The 11,726-nt window shown below is 36.6% G+C and overlaps 1 protein-coding gene across 3 annotated transcripts; it reads right to left on the bottom strand.

Annotated features, from left to right (window-relative positions):
• Positions 1–232: 232 nt before the first annotated feature.
• Positions 233–11,420, bottom strand: LOC131060712 (14-3-3-like protein). Of its 3 annotated transcripts, none has more exons than XM_057994043.2 (6): positions 11,263–11,420; positions 1,799–2,289; positions 1,546–1,668; positions 1,317–1,433; positions 753–850; positions 233–632 (listed from the first exon to the last, which is right to left on the bottom strand). In XM_057994043.2, the coding sequence occupies exons 2-5, from the start codon at positions 2,282–2,284 to the stop codon at positions 788–790; spliced, it is 789 nt and encodes a 262-aa protein (XP_057850026.1). In that variant the 5' UTR covers positions 2,285–2,289; positions 11,263–11,420; the 3' UTR covers positions 233–632; positions 753–787. The 3 variants fall into 3 exon arrangements, with proteins under 3 accessions (XP_057850026.1, XP_057850028.1, XP_057850027.1); XM_057994045.2 differs by lacking the exon at positions 11,263–11,420 and adding an exon at positions 11,112–11,244; XM_057994044.2 differs by having other exon boundaries at positions 233–850.
• Positions 11,421–11,726: the final 306 nt, after the last annotated feature.

Genomic DNA, 11,726 nt, shown 5'->3' with positions numbered 1-11,726 from the left:
TAACTATTCTTTCAAAACCAATTCGACCATATAATCTAAATCTTCCAAAAGAAAGATAACAGGCTTGTCTGGGTTTCTGAATAATCTAAAAATCCAAGAGGACAAGTAAAATACCCAATAAAATAAACCACAAACGATTCTCTTTGAAAATTAAGAAACATGATATATAGTGAGTTAAAAACTGTCTTACACTGAAAGGTAACTACACAAACCATTCAACGGGCCAGATCAATAACACGAGAATAAAGATGGATTAAAGTTTTTAGCTGGACTTCAAAATAGGAAAAACTAACCATATTTGTGTCTCAAACTAATAGAACACGCATGTAAGCATAAGCATAAGCTTCTGACAGCACAAGGAGTTTGGAGTCACCTCATTCCCTAATAATATGCATTATTTTCTTCGATAGAGGAAGTGAGATCAAAACTGAGAGTAATATAATAAAAAAATCTTCTACTCATTTAAACCCCTACGTTTATAGCCATAGGAGGGTACAATATATTCAACCATTGTCAAATTCCAAGAATCTCCCAAACCAACAGAGAAACATATAATCAGAACTTGACTAGAAGTTCCTTGTTAATAAAGATAATGGGCATAAGTGGCAAAGAAGCCACTACAATAGTAAATCCTGCAAGACCGGAGAATGGAATAAGAAGTTGCCAAAAAAACCCCACTTATCAAAAAAAGACAGGGAAGGCAACGAAAATCTAGAGTTTCTGTTACAAGAAAATGCAATCATATCACATACAGCTAGCTTTCTTGACAACATTTAAAATAAGGATGTCAATGGCTATCCCCCCCTTCCTTCTTTGGCGCTTCCTTGATTTCATCTACTCCAACCTCATCCTGAAAGAAAGAACACGTTAAAGAACTTTATTCCAAGCTCTTTAAAAAAATACTACGAAAGACAATTTTTCTCTAAAAGAATTAAGTTTCTGCAACAGATGGCATATTTTCCAAAAAGATATTTTAAGTTTCTATTGGTAGAAAGATGAGAGAAAATCGTTAATAGCATTTAAGAACAATTTAAATAATACAAGTTAATCTACCTATAACCTGTAACAGGCACACTTTTCCTCTAAAACTTTTCTAGAAGAAAATTCACCTTAAATACGCTAATGTCCTCCTTTGAAGCAAATAAAGAATATTGCCAACTTCTTATTTAATTATATACCCAAGCTTCAGTTTTTATACCAAGCGAACAATATTTTTGTCCCAGGCTTTTATTTAAAATGCACAAAGTTGAAAGATATTTAAATAAAAAGATATTGTATAATTTCAAGCAACCTGCTCCCTGCCCTTTAATACAAACCTGCAAGTCCGAAGTCCATAAAGTTAAGTTATCACGAAGTAGCTGCATGATCAAGGTACTATCCTTGTACGATTCTTCACCTAAAGTATCAAGTTCTGCAATTGCCTCATCAAATGCCTGCACCGCAATATTCAGATTTTATTTGCCATATATATTATTTCTATAATGATATATATTGATCATAACAATTGTATGAGTGATCGCCAAACACATTAGACCTATATAGTACCTGTTTTGCAAGTGCACAGGCACGATCAGGTGAATTCAAAATTTCATAGTAGAAAACAGAAAAGTTAAGGGCCAGCCCAAGCCTAATTGGATGAGTTGATGCCAACTCTGCCAGTGCGATATCCTGCACCAATGCATTATAAGATTCCAGATCATGCATTAAAGTTAATCTTGGTAAAACCATGTTTGTATATAATAGATATGCTTAGCTCAACATTCAGTGCGTGTCTAAAGAGGAAGGATAAGGCAAATACTTGGGCTGCCTTATAAGCAAGCAAAGTGTTTTCAGCAGCTTCCTTCCTCTCTGCACCTGTTTTGAATTCTGCAAGATATCGGTGGTAATCACCCTTCATCTTAAGGTAAAACACCTTGGACTCACCAGATGTGGATGATGGTATAAGATGCGTATCAAGGAGGCGCAAAATGCCATCACAGATTTTAGTAAGCTCAGCCTCAACCTTGGCTCTGTAATCTCTTATCATTGTAACATGGTCTTCATTGCCTCTGCTCTCTTCCTTCTGTTCAATGGAGGAAATTATCCTCCAAGAAGCCCTGCGAGCTCCAATAACATTTTTGTAAGCCACTGAGAGAAGATTCCTCTCCTCAACAGTCAGTTCCTCCACATCTACTGTCTTCGCTACCTTTTCCATCTCCTCAACCATCTCCTCATAGCGCTCAGCCTGCTCAGCAAGCTTGGCCATGTAGACGCTTTCATCACGAGAAGACTCTACAGGTGACATTGCTCCTGTAATACAAACATTATACAACAAACAAAACAAATCAACATCCGCATTAAATCCTAACACTTCAGTCCATATGACTACAAGAGCCTAAAATCATTTAGGCAGCATAGTTATCATGTTCAAAAGGCTTAAAATTTATCAATAATTTAAGTGTAGAAATCTGTCATTGACTATTTACAACGACGAAAAAAAGGTGAAGTTCAAGAAAGCCCAAGACACAAATTTGGTAGATGAGACCTCCCTTGCAGAAAGCCCAAGAGAGGATTGTTTTCAATTTTCCTTACCTATTGTTCAAATTTTGTAGTCCTGGGTTTGGGTTTTGACCTCATGAAAAGCTTGGCAGTACTCCCAAAATTGATAGCACAGAAGTTTTTGTATAATTACTTTTTTTAATTGCAAATTCAAAACGAAATGTGATGTAAATGTTTTTAATACTTTCAAACTCTTGTAAATTTGAGAGCAAATCACAAGGCTACAAGTTGACCCCAAGATAAGCTCTTGGGCATCTGTCAGACTGTGAAAAGTAAACAAGGAAGCCACGGCAAATGCATCCTTAATCATATTCTGTTAAAATTTTGGGTCAAGTCTTTCTATAATTTCAATTGTTGAACATAAAGGTAAGGAGCAATGTAATACCAATAGTAATGTAATCAATTTTCAAAATTCATTGCATAACACAAATGTACAATGCAGCCACCAAATTACATCTCTAAGACCTGAAATCAATAGTTTTCTAAATCACAAACAAAACAGAAATTATAGATAATGTTGCTTCTGGTTCATATTGAAAACACATTTGTGATTAAAAAATTTGCACACAATTTAAACCTGAAGCAACATTATCTACAGGATGGAAGCAACATTATCTACAGTATGGATCGTGGATACCCTCTTATCATCAAAACAGAAATTTATTTGAAATACAAATAGCACGAACAAATCTTGATAAAAGCATGGTTAAACTCAACTGCAGACAGTAAACATAATCCCATGTTGGATCCAGCCTACAAACTACATTTCTAAGACTCGGAATCAATATTTTTTCTCAATCACAATCAGACCTGACATAAATAGCACAAACACATCTTAACAAAAGCATGACTAAATTCTTTATGATGCAAAAGGAAAATAACTCGAATAATTATGGTGCACTGTTTGCAACTTTGCATAAGTACCAATACAGTTCTGTAAACAGATGACGGGCGAGCATGTAAAATGCAGAAAGAGAGAAGAAGTCGGATGTTCATGTGGCAAAGGCATGAGAGTATCTTCAATTTAGTGTAGTTTCATATAAACTTCTTCCTACAACTCACCGTTGAGAAATGCACTCTTAACATCCATTTGGTAAAGTTTCCATCCAAACTGAGGTATAATGGCGAGAAGAAGACGAATGGTACTTATCTTGGCAGTAGGAGCAAAAGTCTCCTCATAGTCAATGCCCTCCCGCTGTGTAAAACCCCGAGCAACCAATCTAGCCTTGTACTTATCCAAAGTACCATCTGCATGATACTTGACTTTGTAAACCCATTTACAGCTGACCTTTTCCCACTCAGGAATGCCTTTAGCCTCGGAATACGTTTGGGGCTCATGGATGTTGTGGATGTGGCGAACTGATCTATCCTCAAGAAGCTCATCATCACGAAGATCTCCTATAGTCTTGGCCCACCATTTAGGTCAGAGGGTAGAAGTACCAACATTTGGCATTGGAGAAACATCCCCTGGGGTTTCCGAAACAAAGTCATCTGGATGTGAATCCTATGGAAAATCAGGTGGTCCTGGATCAGTAGATTCCTCATCTTCAGAGTCAGAATGCTCTGAAGCCCTCCCATCATGGGAACCAAGAGGAAGACGAACACCAACATTAGGAGTCTTCACAAATTGAGTCGCAGGACTAGGAGTAGTAGAAGGCATAAATGGACCAGTAGTCTCATCAACCACAACATCACGACTGAAAATGAGACGATTTGTCTCTACATCAATCAACCTGTAGGCCTTGTGGTTGTCACTATAACCAGTAAACATAAGTGTTTGGCTCTTTGAATCCAACTTAGCACGCTTAGCGTTTGGAATCCATAGATGAGCCGTAGAAGCGAAGACTTTCAAATGGCCCACTTTAGGCTTGCATCCTGACCAAGCTTCTTCAGGAGTCATCTTCTTAATGGCATGTGTAGGTGAACGATTTAGCAGATAGACTGCAGTGTAAACTATTTCAGCCCATTACTTCTTAGAAACATTTCTATGTTCTATCATAGAACGAGCCATTTCAATAATGGTGTGATTCCTACGTTCAACGACACCATTCTGCTGAGGGGTGTATGGTGTGGTGAGTTGGCGTTTAATGCCATGTGTAGCACAAAATGTAGAGAAGTCATTGGAATAAAACTCCCCCCCTTATCTGACCTTAGAGTGACAATCTGAGAACCGAATTCTTTCTCAACTAAGGCCTTAAATTGCTGAAATGTATTGAACACATCTAATTTCTTTTTCAAAAAATACACCCACATTTTACAACTGAAATCGTCAACAAATAACAAGAAGTACCTACAACCAGTAATGGATGGAGTGTTCATTGGCCCACATACATCAGCGTGAACCAACTGAAGGACCTTGGAGGCTCGCCAAGAACCACCATCCGAGAATGGTGTCCGATGTTGCTTCCCAGCTTGACAGGCTGCACAAACTCCATGATTTTAAGGTTGGACCTCAAGTAAACCAACAACCAAACAAACCCTCTCGATATAACTAAGAGGGATAGGGCACGTTTAAATGCTCATAAAGCCGATGCCAAAGTGTTCTGATGGATGTACTCCTAACAACCAGAGCGTGTTCCTGAGAATCGCCGAAACCAGCAGGTCTATATAGACCATGATCCTCAAGTCCTATAGCGATGGTAATACAGGTCTCCCTAGCATTAACAATGTTGCAGATGGAAAAACTGAAGACAACATCTAATTGAGGAGAATGCCTCATTATCTAACTGACAAAAAAAAGATTATGTTCCATGCCTGGTACATAGTAGACATCCAGAAAAAATAAATTTCTACCTCCTAAGTGAATCTAGATAGTGCCCTTACAAGACTATGTACTCTTCTCTTCCAAAGATTACTGAATCTGAGAATGGTTCAAATTTCATGAACCAATCCTGACGACGAGTAAAATGCCGTGAAGCTCCTGAATCAATATACCAGGTAGAAGAGTGTACTGCATCTGTTATTTTCTTGGCCATAAAAGCATAGAAAGCAAATTCTTTATGCTCAATTTTCAGTGACATTTGCTTTTTGTTGAGACCCTCCCTGCTACTTTTGTTCAAAAGACGAACGAATTCAACACTCGGCCTTCATGTGACAAAACTTGTGACAATAATTGCACTAAACGTTCTTCTTCTTCTTGCTGTCTTGAGAAGAACTAGAGCCTTTCGGCTGAGAAGATAGAGTCTTCCCTTTGTTCTTAGGGAAGATTTGGCAAAGAACGCTTGCTCAGTGGAGGGAGGTACTATTGTTGCCACCGATCTTGCTATAAAAGCTTGTTACAATGATCAGAAAACTTCAAATCGACCTCAATGGAAGTGATATTGAGAGTTTCGATGAAATGCTCATACAAGCGTGGGAGACTCTTCAAAGTAATGACCACCATATCTTTTTCCTCCATTTTTCGACCAAAAGCTTCCAGGTGGTCGCAAATATCCTTGATCTTTGTCAGATGCTCCTGAAGAGTTGTTTTCTCATCCATCACGATCGTGAAGAGCAAATTCTTAAGAAAGAACACTCTACTCTTGTCAAAGGTTTCATGAAGACTCTTCAAATGGTCCCATATTTCCTTCACAGTTTTGACAGACGGTACCTGAGGTAGTTGCTCATCAATAACAAAGAGTTTGATGAGCATGACGACTTCTTGGTTGTGCTCATCCCATTTGTCCTGATCTTTTCCGACAGTGTCTGGAGGTTGAGACGTGCTTAGAACAATGGCATCAAGACTTCGCTACTCAAAAATCGTCAACTTATGCTGCTTCTAGGTATTGTAGGTGCGGCCATTGAACTTCTAGTTGCTTTCGAGCATAATGTTCGTCAACGATAACATCACGTACACCAAGGTCGAACTAGTGAAGGCACGAATGCACGAAAACCAAAGGATGAAAACAGAGAGTTTTTAGAAACAAATTCTGCAAGTCGAATTCAAAGGCAGAAACTGAAACCCTGGCACAGTTTTCGAGGCAAAAACATTTCGAAAGACCTGGAAAAATCTGATGACAACACAGTTTAGATCTCGAAAAAACAAAAAAGATTCTGCAAATAAAAAAAAATTCTGACTTGAAACGAAGGAGAAAAATTTTGTGCTCTATACCATGTGAAAATCAAATTCACTCGTAAAAAATATCTTAGTTCATATCTTAACCAAAGGATGAAAACAAAGAGTTTTTAGAAATAAATTCTGCAAGTCGAATTCAAAGGCAGAAACTGAAACCCTGGCACGGTTTTCGAGGCAAAAACATTTCGAAAGACCTGGAAAAATCTGATGACAACACAGTTCAAATCTTGAAAAACCAAAAACGATTCTGCAAATAAATAAAATTTCTGACTTGAAATGAAGGAGAAAAATTTAAATTTTGTGCTCTAATACCATGTGAAAATCAAATTCACTCAGTAAAAAATATCTTAGTTCATATCAACTGGAAAAGATTACAATTTATAGATATACAAAACACTTGGTAGAAATTAATGATATTACCTACCTCTATCTAACCTAATAGAGTAGAGTAGATACATTAATGAAATCTAACAACCTAAGTTGACCATTAACAATATAAGAAATTATTATTCTAACAAAAATGCCAGAGACTTTTTCTCTTTCATTTAGACTTTTTCTCTTTCATTTTCTCAGTTTCATTTAGACTTTTTCTCTTTCATTTTCTCAGTTTTTGCTCTTTGCTGGTAAAAAATATCTTAGTTCATATAGTTCATATTAAAAAAATATCTTAGTTCATAGTTCATATTAACTGGTAAAAAAATATCTTAGTTCATATACAAAACACTTAACTGGAAAAGATGACAATTTATAGATATACAAAACACTTAGTAGAAATTAATGATATTACCTACCTCTATCTAATCTAATAGAGTAGAGTAGATACATTAATGAAATCTAACAACCTAAGTTGACCACAATATAAGAAATTATTATTCTAACAAAAATGCCAGAGACTTTTTCTCTTTCATTTTCTCAGTTTTTGCTCTTTGCTGTGAGAGTTTGCTTGTTGGAGAAGAGATTGGCATGATGTAGTGGATATTGATAGCCTGAATGAGGCTGAGTTTCATAGACTATTTTATTTAGATGTTTGAGACTTTTGAATTAATAGACCATGCTTTTTTTATTTTTTTTATTTATGAGACTGCTGTTATAATGCTTTATTGAAATTTATTATGCTTGAGACTTTTGAATTAATAGACCATGTTTTTTTTATTTATGAGACTGCTGTTATAATGCTTTTATTGAAATTTATTAAGCTGTTATACTACTGCTCGCATGATTTATTTACATTTTGATATTGTAGCCATCCCCTAAAAATGGCCCTCTAGGGGATGTGTCCCGTCCCCAAAACCCCGTGGAACATAGCAAATAACCTTACAAACCTTATATAACATGCACACGTATACTACATACCCATACAATCACTTTCCAACATTGTACACTGCATCAAAAAAGTTACAAAAGGAATTCTTGAAACCTAAATCAAGTATCTCTCAGCAAAAGAACAGGTAGAGACTCCGTTTTCTAGTTTTAACTTCTAAAGACTGAAAAACATTAACACACGCTTGAACTTCTAAAAAAGAAAAAACGTTAACACATGCTTGTTGGTCAATAAGATTTAAATACGAAAGAATGAAGACATAATTTTTTCTTCTTCCTTTTGAGTTTTTACGTTTTAGTGTGGAAGGCTCAGGGCTGAAATGTTAAACCAGTTATTTAGACACCCAAGTTAGGATTACCAATAGAGTAGACCAACTGGGGAAATGCACTGGTCACCAACGGTAGTTAATCCTGATAGCCCTGGGAGAATGCTCAATCAGATGAGGGACCATCCCAGCCCCGCTAATGGTAAAAGCTCAATAATTTCGCCTCTGCATACCAATAATACAATGAGCAAAATCTTGTTGCAGAATAATATGCGGTTTAACAACTACTCAATTTCACTCCAAAACTGACCACAAAAGAACCCTCTTTCATCTTCCTTTTTAGCTTTTACGTTTCAGTGTGTAAGGCTCAGGGCTGAAATATTAACCCAGTTATTTACACCCGAGTTAGGATTACCAATAGAGTAGACCAACAGGGGAAATGCACTGGTCGCCAAAGGTAGATAATCCTGATAGCCCTGGGAGAATGCTCAATCAGATGAGGGACCATCCCAGCCCCGCTAATGGTAAAAGTTCAATAATTTCACCTATGCATACCAATAATGCAATGAGCAAAATCTTGTTGCAGAATAATATGCGGTTTAACAACTACTCAATTTCACTCCAAAACTGACCACAAAAGAACCCTCTTTTCATCTTCCTTTTTAGTTTTTACGTTTCAGTGTGCAAGGCTCAGGGCTGAAATGTTAACCCGGTTATTTACACCCAAGTTAGGATTACCAATAGAGTAGAGCACTGGGGAAATGCACTGGTCGCCAAAGGTAGATAATCCTGATAGCCCTGGGAGAATGCTCAATCAGATGAGGGACCATCCCAGCCCCGCTAATGGTAAAAGCTCAATAATTTCACCTCTGCATAGCATACCAATAATACAATAAGCAAAATCTTGTCGCAGAATAATATGCGGTTTAACAACTACTCAATTTCACTCCAAAACTAACAACAAAAGAACCCTTTCAATGTGAAAAGAAAAATCTTTCTGTAATAAGATACACAAAACATCTTTAAGGTGAACTCCTTCACATTCTCGACGTTGGACAGATTTTAGTAAATTATAAAACCTTTCATAGGTAAGACGATTATTCAACAAGGGGGAAAACAGGAGAGGAAGGAATCCTGTTCAGTCCACAAGGGCAGAAAACGTGATAAAACTTTGCCCTACGAGAATGATTCGGAGAAAAATCTAAAATCTTAAAACCACAAAAGCCTTAAAAATCTTTTGTTCCCACTAAGTGGATCGGTTTTAGAACTTCCAAAAAGCTGAAATCGCATATCTTCAAAGTCTAAGAAAAGAGCCTCTAAAATTTCTAGCTATCACTTAAACGGTACTAAAGTTGCCATTTTACTTATCACGTTCTCCATTTTCCCAGACTTCAAAACGGTTTTCAAACCTAATAATCTATGTATTTAGAGACCTAACTTTGAATTTCATTACCCATTTAATTATTAAAAAAGTTAAAAAACACAATTACACCAGTGTGTCTTTGGAAATGACGTAATTAATTATTTTCGTTTTTAAAAGTAGTGTGTAAATTACAGTGCAAGACAGGATGGCTAAAACTTCCTCAGTAATAAGTCACCTTTTGGTCAGATGGGGGAAGGCAGACTTCAAATCATGTGGGCTCTCATCACCGAACCGGGTTTCAACATCCAAAAGACGTGTTTAATGTTGAAGTTGGATAAAAAATTGCATCCAACTCTAGGATTGACATACCCAAACAGATGAGCCAGTTGCAAATACCATGCAAACTAAGGCAAAGACTATCTTACAAGTGGAATTTCGTCTTTTACCAATTATAAAAAATGCATGTACAAACTTGTTTTCATCCTAATTTGACTTTGACTAATGTAAAATTTGAATTCCAAAGACAGCCTTGCAGTATGAACATTAAAACAATGTAAATCACAGTATGATATAAATCTTAAAAAGATATGAATAAATTCCAAAGCAAACTAAAAAATAGAAATTACCAACAGATATCAAGAAATCTGGAAAACCAAACCTGGAGCCGTAGATCAGAAGATAAAGAAAGAAACTTCAAATTTGAACGATAAAATCTGAAATATTTATTATAAAATACCAACAAAAACAAGAAGAACCTTCTCTGAATTCTTAAACTTCAACACTGACAAGCATAATGCAAACCATTTGATAAATCCTAGGGATGTGGCATTATAGTAATGGAGGACCTTCATAAAAATGTAACCCATTTACAAATCCCAATCACTAAAATAAGGCGACCCATAACTTATAGCGCTTGTAGTCAGGCTGTGGTGTAATAATCATGTATACAGCAGTCTGACTAAGGTTTAGCACTCCAAAGAATTGGGTTCAAATTTGTAACACAAGATATTGAAGCCAACCCATGAATTCAGTCAAGAAATACCAACCAAAAAAAAAAAATCAGACCACAGAGAACATGCCCTGGAAAGGCATATTAGTGAACAACATAAACTCATCAAAATCAAACTTTAAAAAAGAAGCTTCATGAGAGAATTCACAAATGCAATTAAATAAAAAACGATCAAAGGACATAATTTAACATAAAAAAAATCAAAACATATCGATGCACAGCCAATTCTTCTCAAACCTTCACAACTTAGCGTCACCTCCAGAATCAAATCCACAAAATGCAACCGCTGGAACAGAATTAAATAAATACATTGCAAAAACACAAATTCCATAGCATATTCTCCCAGTTTCAAAAAAACATTGCCAAAAATTCACAATTGAAACCCTAGCTACTCGAAATAACGCGCAAATATCCAAACCTCTTCAATCCATACAGAAGATTTTTTCAAAATAACAACATAAATAAACAGTAATTCTCGATTCAGCCGACTAACTCAAAATTTATGCTTCAATAAAATTCAAAACTATCACCAGTAAAACCACAATTAAAACCACAACCTACCTGAAAAAAACGAAACAGAGAACAAAATTTCTTCCTGTTCAAAAGTACTTGAAAAATCACCTACAATTCTCGATCTAAACAAATAAAACCGAAAACTTGTTCGAATAAGGCATACATTGGTCCGATTCAGATCACAGGTTCGAGTCCTTACCTGGACAGAAGACGTTGGACAAAACAACGAAGTGAAACACTAGAGACGAATCACAAGTCGCGTGAAATAACCTGTCCTTGTGTTATCTTCCTCGTCATAAACGATTACAATCCCGGAAGCATTGAAAGAAAGAAAGATCTGGAACGTAGATGGGGTTAATATATGAGCAACTTGGGTTAATATACGAGCAACTTGGGTTTAACTTTAAACCAGCCATGACCGGGCTCGTGATGACAGGTGTCCGTGGGACCCGCCACACCGACGGCCCAACACGCACGATTCTCGTTTTAAATGCTCACTGGCTGGGACACGTGTTCGGCCTCTGCACTGCCAGGTTTCGGTCGCAAAACGATTTTCACTCCCCACCGTAGACGCATGAACGGAACGGATTGTATTTGAGCATAACTACAGCTGGAGAAGTGGGGATATGATATGACCATAATTTTATTTTATTTTATCTCTGG

The sequence above is a fragment of the Cryptomeria japonica genome, chromosome 6 (genome assembly GCF_030272615.1).
Source record: "Cryptomeria japonica chromosome 6, Sugi_1.0, whole genome shotgun sequence".
NCBI lineage: Eukaryota > Viridiplantae > Streptophyta > Pinopsida > Cupressales > Cupressaceae > Cryptomeria > Cryptomeria japonica.
This window is presented reverse-complemented; position numbering and strand designations above follow the sequence as displayed.